We start from the raw sequence: 16,480 nt of genomic DNA, 5'->3' as shown, positions 1-16,480 counted from the left end.
AGGGAAAGAGGGAAAGAGAATGCAAAATGAGATAGTCTTTTTAAAATGTAAGTTATCTGCTCTTTGGGAGCTAAAACCTTAGGATGACTAGACTGGGACTTCATAGGTCTCCAGGCCACAGGCAATGCCTCTTGTTTCAGTTAAGGACCTAAAGGTAAACCAGCCCCTATGGATAGTGAAAGAGCTCCGCTCTCCTAGGGAGAAATGCTGAGGATCTCACAGAGGTGTTTTTATTCTCTGGAACAGCACAGTCAGAGTTCCCACACAGAATGTGGGAACGAGGAAAACAGTTGTGGATTTGGTCTAGACCTGGATGATCCTTTTCCACTTGTGGAACAAAGCCAGGCCCAAGTGCTGCCGGCCTCCCCTTTCTGGCCCTTCTTCTCTGCCCTGCATTGCACGCTGAGAAACAACTACCATTTATGCCATATGGCTACAAAGATCAAAGGCCCTCCCTGACTACATTTCTAGCTGACTATACTTTCAAATGTCTTAAATATGTTCCTGCAGATGGGGAGCATGGAGCATGAAAGAGGTAAAGCACATGTGTGTGAGACACGCATGTGGTCCACGCAGGATGGCGCAAGCTGAGTACTGCTCACCGTGTGTCCATCTTCCTTTTAGGTTCGAATATTTACTTACCTCATTGGACGGGAGGCTGCTTTTGCTGACAATCTCAAGTGGATGGCCTGTGCTAACAAAGGTGAGTATCCTGACTCTGAATTTCTGCTCTTGAATGTGTGTGGAATTAGCAGCATATATGGGACAAACAGGGAGCCCTTAAAGAAGATAGCCATCTTTTTATTGAGAAATAGTAATTTCATATATTCTTGGAGTTCAATAGGATGTGTCAAAGCATGTATATAGTAAGCAGTTTCGGTGATAAGTATATCTAACACCTCAAACACTTATCATACCCGTGTGGTGGGCCAATTCAAAAATCCTCTCTCCTGTTTCTTTTGAAATACACAAACATTAAGCGTAGTCACCCTGCTGTACTATAAGAATACTAGACCACCTATTTAATAATATGCAAATAAATAAAACATTTGTCCTACTTAGCTGTAGTTTTATACCCTTTTTGCTTCTGCATATGACTTAGAACAGACAAGGATGCTAGAATTCTAAGATAAAATCCATTTCTAAATTATCACTGGGGGATATGTAACAGCTCTTCTATAATTTTGAGGCCACAATCAAGTGGCTAAGCCTCTTTTCTGCTTCTTAGTAGCTAAGTAATCTTGGCTTCTATATGAGGCTTTTACTATTCTCAAGCATCCATGTCTACAACACCATTCCCAGTCATCATCTGTGCCCTGAAAGCAGATTCTTATAGCATGAAGGAATTCAACCTGGATTAAATCTGAAGTAAAGCTTTCAGGAGCTGTTGTGGGCATCTATACTCTCTTCCATGAACTCTGAAGCTTCATGATTGAGATGGAACTGAGATGGGATTCAGCATCCTTACCACATTTGGTTCTCTGAATGAGCAGATAGATGTCTTTGACACACAGTAGATGTGTACTAAGACTGTGTGTTAAGCCATTGAGATTGGTGGGTTGATATTTTCCATGGTGTAGCTTTGGCCACAAGACTAATGAAATTAATTAACCTTAGTTTGCATTAGTCATTTAATATTCAGCATAGAGGTAATAATAGTTCTTCCTTTGAATTTTTAATGGACAAATACAAACTCTACATATGGTATGGAGCATGATGTTCTGAGATGTGTATACACTGTGAAATGACCAAATCAAGGCAATTAATTTGAGTTGCATAACCTACCTACCATGCATTTGTGATGAAAGCATTTCAAATAGACTCTGGGTGATTTTCAAAAATGTAGACATTGTTATCAACTGTAGCCTCTACACTGTACAACAGAGGCCTTGCTTTTAGTAGCTAAGTAATCTTAGCTACTAATCTTGCATTTAATTTTCCTGTAGAACTGTAATTTTGTATCCTATTCTTCTGTTGGCTCTCATTAAATGGAAAGATTGGTGAGATGGTGCATACTAGGTTTAGTAGTTCAATACTAGCTCCTGAGGTGCTTAATCATTTATGGATTTTTGTATTCACAAAGCAAATTTATTATCAGTCCCCATAGTATTATCAGACACAACACTTAGGGCAAAGAATGGGACTAGAAGTAACAGGGCTTTCTAGTTTAGTGAGGACTTCTTCCATTATGGCCAAAAAGGAGTCAGACTTTAAATTGATCATTTTCTTGCTATTGCGATGGGTGTGAACTTCCATCACCTGCAGAACGTGGGTGGGGTAATACTCGCCCAATATGCAAGTTGTAGGCAGGAAGTAAGGCCATGTAAGTTGGACTAGTAGCTCTGTTCCTAGCACATAAGTGCCCACACTATTCCCTTGAAGTCAGTGACCTGTTAATCTGTCTTACTTCCCCACTGAGACTGCAGGCTCTGTGAGAGCAGCCTCAGATTCTGATGTCATCCTGGCCACCCGACAGAGCCCAGCCTTGAACTTTCCTCAGAGCAGGTGCTCTTATGACAGCTTACAACACAAGTAAAATTAATTATGCATGCTAATAAAAATGGGTGTCCTGTTATACAGTAGGTGGAATTGACAGACTTAGGTGGTCTAGCCTTTCACTGGTCTCATAAGCTATAATGCATCAGCATGATAATGTTTGGATTTTAGTGGAAGAAGGAAGACACGATGAAAGTTTTACAGGTCTCAGCTGCAACTTTGATGACTTCAGAAAAAATATACTTAATTGCCAGCAGCCAAAGTTGTTTCTCTGTAATTGACACAAAAAGAGAATGTTCTTGAAAAAGGAAGGAGTGGCTCAGAACCATTAAATGGGAAGGAAGGCAGAGTCTCATGAAAGAGCAGGAAAGATTTTTTTCGATTTTCTTTTCCTTTGTGGATTTTCTTAACATGTTTGCTCCATTTTTTTTTTTAATGGAGAAAGATCATCCCTGCTCTGTGTCTGTGTGTAGTTTGAAGTGGTCATCTCATACCGGTCCTGCCTACTGTGCATGTACTATGCAGGAAACACGGTATATCTGATAGCTTCTCCCCTGGATACTGACTAGCAAATCTAAAGGCTATCTTCCAACCCCTCTTCCAGAAAAATAATTATGTCACCCAGCCTGGGTCCCTTCATCAAGCATGTTCAGAGGTAAGCTCACAGAGGGAAACCGTGGATCCCAAGGTGTAGAGGAGATTGCTGGAGCCAGGCAAATAAGGCTACTCCCATGATGCCTTTCACTTAGCTTTGTCTTTGATGTTTTGTTTTTATTTGGAGTGGTCTTTTAGGCAAATTTTAGTTTCTTTGTCTCAAAAAATGAATGGCTTCATGGAAGAGCTTTAATGTTGCCTTGAATCCCTGAAGTAACAAGTAGTATGATTATTTTGTTTATTGACAGGCTTGTCTCATGAAAAGTGTGAACCACGATGTTCATACCAGGTCACAGTTCAGCTTCATCTCAGGAACAAGTGCAGCAGGCATAGAGGAGGCCTGGGATGGGGGCATTAGGTAAATCCCAGACTCCCTTTGACAGTAGAGGCCTTTCTGTACATCTTAGAACTTTGTTGACATTTGAAAAAGACTGAGTTATGCTTCCCAGTGTTTTTTCTTTATTCTGTGGTCATGGAAAAAAAATCCTTTCCTTTTTGTCTCCTTATTTTTATCCCTGTCATACTAGATTGCAATTCTTTCCCATCAGCTAGTAGACACTTGACCATGATGATTGCTTTTGCCTCTGTGTTGTCCAGCTGACAAAAAGTCCTCAAATTGGAACCTTGTCTTAATCAACTAATATTATATCATAATTTAGTTTTAGTTATCATTTATAAGAATCTTTTGAGATATTCTTGTAGAGTCAACAAGAATATATAGAATTCAGTCTGTAAGGATTATAGGTTCAGAAAATCCATGGTTGTAGGGATAACTGCTGGCTGGATTGACAGTGGGGTGCCATTATGTACCATCCATTATGTACCCCTTGTTCTTGCCAATTTTACCTTCCTGATTCAGCTCTCCCTCTGATGGCTTTGGGGAACAGAATGTCACTGTCTGCCTTTCTTCAAAATCACACTCACTATGACAGTGTCAGGTTCCACTCCTCTGCACCCATGTAAACACTGGCTTCATGCTGGCGTCAGTCATGAGCGAGGATTCATCTATGGTCATTAATTAAATCTTTGTTTATGGTCTTGGATTCTTACATGACAGAGACAGCATAACATTTTCAGCTCAAGTGACATGAGGTCCAAAGCCCTACCTACCCCCATGACATGTTTTTGCCCTGACGCAACTAAGTTCTTCCATGAAATAAACTGTCAGCATCCAGGACTTGAGCAGACCAGGGAAAGGCCAAAATGAAGACTGCTGACAGGTTGAGCTGCCTGACCAGAGAGTGACCCTGAGGGAGGGAAGAATGGTAAGGGCCATTATACCATTCCTGGATCCCTGGTACTCAGAACACACTGTTCAGGCAGAAAGTCTTTTTTAGAAATCTGGTAGCCATGGAAACAGTTCACATCCAGTCAACCTCAGGATACATGCCTGGGGAACATTCATGGGCCTTAGTTCTCTACCTCCTTCAACAGGATGCCAAAATCCAGATAGACTTGGAGCAGATTGGTTTGTTTCATTTTATACCTAAGTAGGGCTTGCCCTAAGGGAAGCAACTCTAATGAAACAGCGTAGCATGCCATTTTAAAGATATTAAAACCATCCCTGCCATGAGAGACAGGCTGCGCAGTTTAAACACTGAATTCACACCCTTGCATAAACAAGTGAACTGGGACAGCCGCAAAGATAGTCGGATAGTCCAGATATCCCATGAAGAGGCGATAACCTTTTCTAATGTGCAGCGTGCCAGCATTTGAAATGAGCACTAGATGATTCCCCTTCGAAATCAGAGTTAATGGAGTGTTTCCCAGCTGTGCAAACACAGGCTTTGCTCAGTGTTGGAGTTCTCAACCTATCAGTCATCATGTGCTCCAAAGGAAATGCCTTGTGTGTCTCCCCCAGTTGTGTGTTTAGCTTATCCCTTTTTGAGGGGTTAAAGGTTTTTCTCTCCTTGTTTGAACTATAACTAGTAGCCTAAGCCCTCCAGGGAAATCCAACCACTGACCTTTACCAAGAAATAATTCTTAATCTCACTATCTCTTTCCAATTGTTACATAATCCTAAAGATGCTTCATATTTCTGAGTCCAAAAGAATGGTTGTAGGCTTGGGTAGGAGAAAAGACATAGTTAAGATGTTTTGGTTAAACCAAGGATGTGAAGATTTGCATGTGATTCAGACAAAGATTACCATATTGCTATTGCTAACAGCAACTGAGGATTACTGATTGCATTCTGTACCAGGTAGGGCACACAGTACTTACATGACACATCTCTGTAAACCCTGAGAGAATCCCTAGGAGTTATGTATCCTAATTATCTTTGTTTATAAAAAGAGAACCCCTAAACATAGGCTCTCTGGTTTTTAGCATTTCATACTTAAAAGATTGGATAATCTCTGGAAATATGTGAAGTAGCTAAACTCATGCTATGTCACTTCAAGGGGAGACATAAAGAGAAGTCTATTCATCTGAAATAGAGACATGGTACTCACCAAAGAAGGGATTCCATCCATGTCCATCTAATGACCCAAAAATCTTAGTGGGGTTTCTTAACGAAGCATTTTGAGTTGGAGAATTGCATCATTGAAAAGTACCCCCTTCTCCTGGCCCAATACATGTACACACACACACAAAACCACACCATATAAACAAAAACATACAACACCATACACATAAACACATATACAAATATCGTACATACAAAAACATATACACCATACACACAAAACACACATACAAACACACACCACATATATAAAAAATATACAAACACAATATACACAAAAACACACTCATAAACACACAACCACACAGATACTATGCACATACATACATAAACATACATACCACTGAGTTGGGTGAAAACCTATACCACCGGAGTCCCAGTCCACAGCCAACTGAAAGCCAAGATCTTATGTAAGTCACCACAGCGAATCTGCTTCATGGTGGCAATGATTACCTCATACCTGGGAAAATGGCTCCATCACAAAAACATCCCAGCCGTGGTAGAGACAGAACCTGGCCATGTGAGATAGACAGCAGGGTTTGATCACAAAGACAGGCCTTAGGGGCTCTGGCATCTGGTGTCACTGTAGAGTGCAATATGGAATCCTTTGTCTATGGCAAGGCACCTCCAAGCAAGGCATTTTGAAAACATGTTGAAGTCAGAATAAAATCACAGGAATACAAAGTATTGGGCTGCATATGGTTTATCACACTGATCGGTTGTAACCCAGAGTTCACAGAAGGAATGCTTCAAGGGAGCAAGGCAAATAAATTGATGTACTATAGAAAAATGAGCAGGCCATTTGTAATAGGTGGCTAATTTCAGCATTAATTACTCAGTAATTACTGAATGATTGCCGATCCTGTTTTCTTACATGATATATGAAGTTCAAAAAGGCACATTAAAGACAAGAATAAACATTCAAGAGCTAGAATTCACTAGGAAAAAAAAAGGCAGGGTAGTAAGGAAGGTAGCCAGCTCAGAGATTACAGAAGGGAACTGAGGGAAGCGGCTACGGTTTCAGCCAAAGATCTCGACCCTTAGCAACTTCCTATTATCAATCATTTGTTAACTAGACCATACATTTCTTAGCTAAACTTTACAGAAAAACATTTAAAAGCAAGAAAAGACTCTTTCAGAAAGGTTTCAGGTTCCAATGGACTGAGACCAAATTTGTGTAAGCTTTGATATATATATAATTTCAGCTGTTTCTTTTACCTTTTACAGACCTATATCTCTGCTTATTATATTGAAATATAAGTTGGAGTTATGACCTGTCTTTATATGCTGGTACTTATTTTTGCCAGTAACTTTTAAGGGCAGCCCTGTGTTTGCTCATTCTTACCTTCAACCTTTCCCAGCTATAATACCCAACTGACCCCCTAGAGGCATCCCAGAGGAGGTGTTATGTTTCTTTTGTTTTTGTTTTTTGTTTGTTTGGGTTTTTTTTTTTTTTTGGTAAGAAAGAGTGCCTTCTAGGGTGAGAATAAATTACCTCAATTAACCTGGATTCAAAGTGGACTAAAGCTAATTCTCCATATTTCTCTTTCTCCTTCTGTAATGAGCACCAGAGGTGGGCTGTCCTGAGTCCCAAGACAGAGGGCAATGTGAGTCCCAGGAAGACCTCAGTGAGGGTTTCTGCACTGTCTTACATACTCACATCCCCGAGTCTTGGAAGGTGTCTCCTTACCAGACAAGCATCAGTTCTCATAATGTACCACAGCACTAACATCCCAGAGACATAAACATAGGAAGCAAGCAAGTCATGGTCCAGCCTCAGACCAGGCAGAGTGGCTTTATACCCTGAAACAAGATACACAGAGAGAAAGTAAGTTCAGATTAGTCAGTTCATCAGGGGGAGATTCCCCAAACTGAGCCCTTGGTGTTAAAATGGATCCATCTTGGAAGACTAGATAAGATGGGAAATGAGCAGGAAGTGAAAGGCTCTGGGCAGGTTAAGGCAAAAGATTCAGGCTCAGATCAGCGTAGAAGAACAGGAAAAGAGTTAATGTCCAATAACAGTGTGCAAGGGAGTTTCCAGGTATATGAGGGCTGACAGAGGAAGGCCCTTGGAGTAAGACATTCAGATTTTGTTCTAACTCTATGTGGATGCTATTGTAGTGCTTTGGTCAGATAGATGATAATGTATTTTATACTTTTAGATGAAGGGGGGAAGTCATGGGGAGGCTGCAGATGGACTTGTACTTGTACATTATGGAATTTTGGGGTAGGGTCAAAGTGCTAAAGGAAAGAACATTAGGCTTAAGTGTTTTCTAGAGACTGGTCCAGAAAAAAAGCTGGTGAGTTAGATATGGGACCGGGGTAGAGCAAGGGGTGGTGATGGGAGTCTAAGATGATTCTGCTTCAACCTAGCTGGGAAGGATGCTATTGGGGAAAAGGCCAGTGGGGTTGGAGAGGAAAACCAAGAGTTAGCTTTGTGTATTTCATCCTGGATTCCCCTGTTCATTCACAAGACAAACATCCATCAGTTAACTGGCTTACCCAGGACTGAAGCTCTAGGTAAGTGAGCTTTGTAACACTTGGACTGAGTGAGGGGCATTCCTCAGCTCAATCCTTTCCAAATGTATGATTGACACCCCTCCTATCTCACTCTCGAAGCTGATGAGCTGTGTCCTTCATTCTTTCTCGAATATCCATCTCTTCTTGGCTCTGTTTTAGAGAACCTAAGTCAGAGAGCTTCGACATTTGCTTTGAGGGTTAGATGTGAAAGTAGAGGCAGTCAAGTGTTCTTCTAAGAGAGGCTGTCATCACAGGAATGAGTCCACAGTGAAAACTCTCATCAAAGTATCCCCATCCAGACCCAGAACCACCAAAGTAACCAACATGGATTGATACCTCTCCTTAGCTTATGCTATGTGCTAAGATTCTTTTCTTAGAATCCAAGGGCTAGCTACTAGCAGAGATATTAAATATTTTCTTTCTTCTTCTAAAGTGAATTATAGCCTCTAGGCTTGGAGGGATGACTCTTGTTGGGTAAGGCGTTTTCCTTGTCTTCTAGCAGCCCCTTATAAAACTTTTCTTGCCTACCATGCCTCTTAGCTGGACCACCTAGAAGCCATATACCAATTGGTCTCCCCAAGTGGGGGCCAGACCTCCAAGAGAACTTACAGGTCCTGTGCTGGGATCTCAAACTATAACAAGCATGCCTACTTCTTCCTTGGGGCCCTGTTTTCCTGCTATACTCATGGCCAGGAGGGTGGGGCAGGTAGGAGTGATAATGCATGCTAATTAGCACTGTGCAGAGCTGTCATCAGGAACCCAGAAGCCACATGGTCCCAACCTGTTTGGGACTGGTACACCAAATTCAAACCAGCTGGCTTTTGTATGGAAATGTTCTTGGTGGGTCTAGCTCTTCCCGGACAATAGAAGGGCTATGTTTCCCTACTGAGTACTTGGTTTAGACACAAGGAAAGTCAGTAATTGCTGTGCATATGCTACAGCAGATCTGGCTTTAGAGTCCCTTTAAGCCATCTCTGATTCATATGGTAAGTGGAAATGGATCCTTTCTTAGGAACAATAAGAAGCAGCATTAATTTCTATATTCTCCCATTAAAAGTCCTTCCATAACCACTTGCTTTAGGACAAGATCTCAACTCTTCCCCACGGGGAAGAGGCTGGGTTTGTTCTGCTAGGCCCATCTCTGAGACATTTCTGCTTTCTGTTCAGCTCTTTAATTGGGACCATTCTGAGCTATTTTCAATTCCCAGAAGGGGCCTGATTCTCTGTAATCTAGATACTTCCCTTGTACCCTTGACTTTGCCAGACACACTCTGCAATTGCCTTCCTCTACACTAACTCCCCCCTTATTCTTCAGTGTTCACCTCCAGAAACCCTGGCTCAGGGTAGCTAGATGTGATCAGCTACCCCTATTACATCTTAGCTTGATAGTGACCATGCTATTTTTGTGCTTTGTTCCCCCTATCTGGATAGCTCAAGACAGTGCTTTCCCATCCTGTTCATTCCACTAAGAAAGCTTTCCACACAGACTTGAACAAATGGATTCCTTCGAAGGAGCTGAGCTTGTGCCCAGTGCTCTTTTTCCCTTATAAACTTCCTAGCATGCAGCAAAGCCTATCAGACCCTAAGTTGAGGAAGAACATATCAATGCCCTTAACTCCAGATCAAACAGACAACTTCACATGTAGAACTACTGACGTTTAGAATGTTTTCTTTCATGGAAACCATTGCTGTCAGTTTGACTGTCACAGCAAAGTAGGATCTTCAATGCCAGCCCCAAGCATACACAAGGCAATACCTGGCATACACTGGAGGTAATAGCTATAAACCAAGAGACAAAGAAGGAATAAGTGAAAGCAAGAAACCCACAGCCTGTGTGCTTTCCTGTAACTTCCACTCAGTGCTGGTGGAAGATGGGCAAAACATAAGTCTTTAGTCCACTTCAGTCAAGTTATCATTACACAATAATACTCCTCCTGTCTATATTAATAACAAAGGTGAGCCATCCTAGTTCAATATATAGGAAGCTGAAGCAGGAAAACTACTTTGAAAAAAATTCAAAGCCAGACAGAGCGCCATAGCAAACAATCCCAGGCTTGTCTCAAAAACAAAAGAAGACATATCAAAGAAGAAAAAAAATAAATGGTATTGTCGAGGGACTACCACATTTTTGGGCACTTTTAGTATATCAATTAATACTAATATTAATATTATAATAATAGAATCTCTTTTAATTTTGTGGTTTATAGTTTTCTCCTTGGAAATATGCTTACTAAACTAGGACAGAAAAAGATGGTAGAATTGCCTGGACTGAGGACTGTGATTCCCGTGTCCATAATAAAGCCTGGGACATAGCCTTTTATCCTTAACAATAAATAGTCAACTGTTTCTGTGTGGGTTAATTTAAGTTCTATTCCTTTTGGTGACTATACTCTTGTCTGTGAAAATAAAGCTCCCTTCAAGAGGGAGAGATGAGATCTAACACTTCACAATGACAAAGAAGGAAATTTGCCCTCTAGCTAATGTATGTTCCTTGATGCATGCTCCCTGTGTGTTTCTAAGCCTAGTCCTTCTTTTGGCAGGTTTTTTCACCCAGATCTCCACCTTGGCTGATGTGCAGGAGAATGTCATGGAATACCTCCATGTGCTCAGCCGTCCCAAAGTCATTGACCAGGAACATGATGTGGTGTGGACGGAAGCATACATCGACAGCACCGTGAGTCTATAGGGACCCTCGGGGAGAGGCTGGGTTTGTCCTCAGGCTTCAGTGCAAGAGTTTCATATCATTCTCCATCAGTTATGGGCTTGAGTGACACTGTACAAGATTGTAGATACAATTGCTGTTGTTCATCTAGGCAGGCAAAGGTTGTATGGAAGACGACCATGAATAGGACCTGCTCCTCTGAAAACATCAACCAGTCTCCCTTTTTGTTTGTGGTTTCCCGATAGCCCACATATGATCATGTTCCTGCATCAGACAGTGAATAAAAGCATGCTCATGGACTCAGCCCTTGCCATGTGTGAGGCCCCGACCTAGTGACGGATCATTAGGTCTCAGTTGAAGATGTGACCGAAGCTCATTCTGATAATAAATGGGGCCCACCATAGAGGATGCAATTACATTTCCCTTCCATAGACAGGCAAAATATGTGGTTATGTGGGGGTTCTGTAAGCATGGTCGTGTGAACTCTGGTCATGAGCTCCTGAAAAGTTGGATTCTAGTGTGTGCTTAAAAGGAGGGACTTTGCCAGTCACCCAGTAATCATTCCACAGCTCTGTGTTTTTGTGTAATTTTAGGGTGATTTTTCAGAGTGATACTGAGTCTGCTGGGAGTGCCATGTTTCATTTATTGATTGTAAATGGTCTCAGAGGACTGTTCAGCCATCAGTGTTCTGGAGATTCACATCTCATTAATCACAAATGCACAGACACAGCTGTGTTCTGTAGTTGTCTCCATGGCTGTCTTGGGCCTACTTTCCTCTCTCTGGGCTCTCTTGTTCTCATTTTTGTTATATTTCTGGCAGCAGCAGGCACACACAGGACAATAGCAACACATGGAAGCCAAACTGGGGACACCATGACACATCCAGCTCACCACAACAGCTCACCCCACCCCATCCTTCAAGTAAGACATAGCTAGGACTGCATGTCCTGTCTCAGAAGGGATGTGGAACCTCAAGGAGAGTCACCCGAAGATGAGGGTGTGGGGCTGGGAAACACTTCTTGGTTGCTGGAGGCACTGGTCTTTTGTCAGTTTGGAAGTTGGATCCTGGTTCAGTTCTGTACTGAAGACACGAGATAGCTAAGCTGCCCTGTGAGCTGACATTCCATTTATAACAGTGACAATGAGCACAGCAATCACGGTGGCATCTCTTCTTTCTTGTGGCTAACTGAGAAAGAAAAACTAAGAGCAAAGGAGAAGCACGTGTCTAGCTGGTGCTAAAGAACCAAAGCACTCCAGTCTGTCGTGCAAAGTCCAGTCATCTAGGCTGATCAGTTGTTTTCCTTCCTCAGGTGAAAGTATAGGACAAGAATCTAAAGAGAAAGCACATGATGCTAGAACCTGAGCAGATCAATAGAACAGAGAGGCCAAATAAACAGCCTAATGGCATATGGAAACTTAGTGTTTGATCTCATCTTAGCAGAACAAGGCTATAAATTAAAAAGACAGAGAACGTTTTCTCAGCAGGTAAAGGCTCTTGCCATCAAACCTGATAGCCTAATTTTGATGCCCAGGACCCAAAAGGTAAAGAGAAGTGACCATCGTGGGTTATCCTCTGACCTTCACACATGGCGCCACAGCATGTGACCCCATGCTCATGCACAGAAATAAGCAAATTAATAATGTAATAAAACATTTTGTAAAACTGACGAAACTCCCAAAAAATCCTACAGAAAAAGAAATTAGCAGAGGACATAGGCAAGCCTCAACTATAATAAAATGACTTTTAACATGGAAAAATACACACCTTTACCCATAGTAAGAAAATTCAAATTAAACTATAATGAGATGCCATTTCTCAACAGCAGAGTGATTGAACTAGAAGCTTGTCCTGGTGAGGATGCCAGCAAGGGAGAACTTCATAGGTCATCACTATACAAATGCAGAAGAGACATTTTCTATGGAGGAGGAGGTGCTGCTCAATTTGCCTTTTGCCCCCGCAGTCATACATGCAATTATCCTTGAAGATAACTCTCCATCAAGACAGAAGCCCACAGAGACATTTGTTCATTAGAACTGTGTGTGATTTCCACATGTTGGAGATTGCCTAACTCCCCAAACATGTAAAGATTGATTGTATGAGTCATAGACTATTAGCAGTGAGAGTGAGGGTGGTCTCTGCTGCTCAGCATAGGATGTTTATGTAGTAGCAAGATATACTGCGAAGGAAAGTCAGCAAAATACAAGAGTGGGTCTTGCAGGGGACATGCTGTGTAGGACAGAAGACTGAATGAGAAATGTGCACAGGCATAGGGGAATTAGAAGTCCACAGAATTGGGTGACTGTCAGAAATCTCAGATGCATCCCTTTTTACATAGTTTTGATTTCTGTTTTGTTGTATCTTTGCATGTCTATATTCTGTATATGTGACAAAGAGAAACACATGCACACACACAGAAAGAGAGAGAGAGAGAAAGAGAGAGAGAGAGAGAGAGAGAGAGAGAGAGAGAATGTAAGTACATGCATGCTATAACACACATCTGAAGGAGGTCAGAGAACAATGTTGAACATCAAGTGCAGTCTTTCAGCTTATTTGAGTGTGCATCCTTTGTCCTTTTCCATCACATATTCCTGCCTAGCAAGCCTATAAGTTCAGGGATTTTCCTTTTTCTACTCCACCTATTTGTAGAAGTGCTTGGGTTACAGACAAGCACTTCTGTATGTGGCTTTGTGTGTTTTCTAGCAAGCTGATATCAGGTCTTCATGCACTTTACCTATTAAGCTGATTCCCTGACCTACTTCTGAATTTAAAAATTGTTATATTCATGTGCATGTGTGTGGGGGGGGTGGGGTACGTGTGCCATCACACATGTGTACAGGTCAGAGGACAACCTGTAGAAGTTGGTTCATTCCTTATACCATGTGGGTCCTGGGGGCCAAACTTGGGCCATCATTCTTAGAAACTATACATTTTCCTGCTGAGCCATCTGGCCAGCTCAAATGTAAAACAAAACTCTAAACCAATCAAACAAAAATGTTATTGCACTTATTTATTTATTTGTGTGTATGTTAAAGTTATAGGAAGAAAACAAAGAAAACTTAAACAGAGTGCTAACAAGTTGAAAGAAAAAACAACTCTATCTTCATTAAATAACAGATTTACCCATTAGATAGGGAAAAGAAAACATAACTAACCTTTTGAATTAATCTTTGGTATAGTGGGCATTTATTATTAAATTTTTGAATAAAATGCTTAATACTATCTTATAATATCAGGGAAAAGAATGAAGCAAATTTAAATTTTCCTAGCATCATATGTTGTAGTAAGCAATTCTTAGTCTATGTTGGGAGGATGCTGGAAGTGAACACATGGAAACACTTCAAGCAAGGCAGGTGCCTATGGGGTTAGACTGGAACAAAGACTGCAGGATACAGTTCCAACTATGTTTACTGAGTGGCGAGACTCACTGAAAGCTACATAGCAATGAGCTCATCCACGAGCCAGATCTTCTCCCAGGAAAAAGAACCAGGATTCCTTAGAGACGTTGCTGATTTCAAGGCTTGATAGTTAAGGTACCTTTCTCTTCTCAGTGAATATTTTATACCAGAAAATAAGGAAATACTAAAATCAACAACATGATTGTATCAAAAGCATATAGTTAGCATTAGGGGTCTCTCGTTGATCAAACCTGGGACAGTTTGCAACTCAGAACAACATTCAACAGTGATAGGCTATGACCTGTTGAGTAAAACAGCAATCCATGTATTCTTACTGATAACGGAGAAACAGCAAACAGAAAAACTCCATAGGAAGAGAGTGTAATCCTATGGGCCATGCCACGTGGTAAATGAGGGGCTAACGGAGCTGGAGAGAAACCAGTCTGCAGCCAAGGTAGTTTAGGACAACCATACTGATTTAAAGCCAACATTATCAATGGATTAGAAATTTAGGTCGAAAGCTTGGTGATGAGAAAGACATTTTTATTGTTTTGAAGTGCTTCTCCAGAGATCATTTTTAATTAATTACGAGGAAAATAATAGTACCTGAACAATAAGATACTATGTCTGCTCTCTACTACACTGTGTAGGAAACTGTCCCAACAACATCCTGAGTAGGTCAGTGAAATGAGCATCACCAATGAGACGCAGATGAATGCTGTATGCCATGGAAGCAGATGTGGTGCTCATGTTTGTTATTCTGGCTACAGGCGCAACCTGAAGCTCATGGAGAGCCCACTGCCTCTCAAGGTTTTCCCACTACATAACTCTTGACATCAGAAGAAAGGAGGGTGGCCTGGGGCTTACCTGGGCAAGCAGTTGCATAAGGAATACCTCTGAAATTTTCTGCTCCTCACAGAATTGATACTCTGTGCCCCAACCACCATGGCTCATACTGAGTGAGCTCAATATGGCAAGATGACAGGATGGGCATGCCTCACCTCGTCAAGAACCTTTTGCTACAAGTAAAGCTTGGAACTCAGGACTTGAACAAATGACAGATCAACAAGGCTTTTGGTTTTCCCTAGCGCCTGTTATTATATATTTGCAAATCCACCAGATAAATAAGCTCTCAAGTAGGTAGTTCTGAAGAATCTTCTTAGCTTAGAGATGTAGCATCTGATATCTATGTTAGTTCCCCATGGCCAGGTAATAAATAGCTACACATTTAACTGTTTACAAATGTTAACTTGTAACTGTATAGTTACAAGACCATAGTTAATTGATGACTGTGCTATAGCTCAGAGTTTTTCCCAGGATGGGTCAGGTGGTCAGGTGGTGTGCAGAATTCCTTTTCTTGCAGCTATAGGACTGGGGTCTTGTTTTCTTGCTGTCTGGAGACCACATTGCCATTTCTTGTCACATTGCCACAGTTACACGAGCTTACTCACTTCCAGACCAGCAGTTTCTCTTTCTATGCTCAACCTCCCCTTAATGGCTTCTCACATTGGAATAGGTGTTAGCATTCTGTCTAAACTCCACTCCATAGTCATCTGGCAACAGCCAGGTATGCTTCTCCTCACAGTTACCTGGCAACAGCCAGGTAAGCCTGACCTACTATAAAAGGGGCTACTTGCCCCCTCCTCTCTCTTTATCTCTTGCTCTCTTGCTCTCTTGCCTTCTTGCTCTCACTCTGTCCCCTGACCCCTTCCCTATTCCCTTCCCCCTCTCTCCACATGCTCATGGCCGGCCTCTGCTTCTCTACTCTCTCCCTCTCTCTGACTTTCTCTGCCTCTACTACCCTCTTAATGCCCCTCCCCATGCCCTGAATAAACTTTATTCTATACTATACAGTCCTGTGGCTGGTCCCTGGGAGGAAGGGATGACTTGGCATGGGCCTGCTGAGACATCCCCATCCCCCATAACTCACCACACTCTCATAGAACATATTCTATATCTTTTATCTTTTTATGAACACATCATATGTTATATATAATGAATATAGTTATATATATAGTTATGTATTCATATATAGTTATTATAATAGTCATAAAACATATATTCATATATATTCAATAAATACATGTGTGTATATATGGATACATATACACATACATTTTTTGTCAGTTTTATTCCTCTAGAGACACATGACTAATGAAGGCCATAATTAAGAATCTGAAGGAGGAAGATCCTGATTCAAGGCAGACTAATCTATGCAGTGAGATTTTTTTCCTCCAAATAAAAAAAAAATAAACAAAACTTCCAGAAGCCTTCATAATATACTAAAT

General features: G+C 41.4%; 1 protein-coding gene across 2 annotated transcripts in view; it reads left to right on the top strand.

Annotated features, from left to right (window-relative positions):
* The window catches only part of Cacna2d3 (calcium voltage-gated channel auxiliary subunit alpha2delta 3), a 793,771-nt gene that overhangs the window by 514,863 nt on the left and 262,428 nt on the right, over positions 1 to 16,480 (top strand). For both annotated transcript variants that reach the window (XM_028754076.1, XM_028754077.1), the window contains exons 12-13: positions 625 to 703; positions 10,675 to 10,808. In XM_028754076.1, the coding sequence (XP_028609909.1) occupies positions 625 to 703; positions 10,675 to 10,808 (213 nt within the window). The remainder of the gene's footprint in view (positions 1 to 624; positions 704 to 10,674; positions 10,809 to 16,480) is intronic.

Source organism: Grammomys surdaster, unplaced genomic scaffold (assembly GCF_004785775.1).
Source record: "Grammomys surdaster isolate TR1022 unplaced genomic scaffold, NIH_TR_1.0 125979, whole genome shotgun sequence".
Taxonomy (NCBI): domain Eukaryota; kingdom Metazoa; phylum Chordata; class Mammalia; order Rodentia; family Muridae; genus Grammomys; species Grammomys surdaster.
This window is presented reverse-complemented; position numbering and strand designations above follow the sequence as displayed.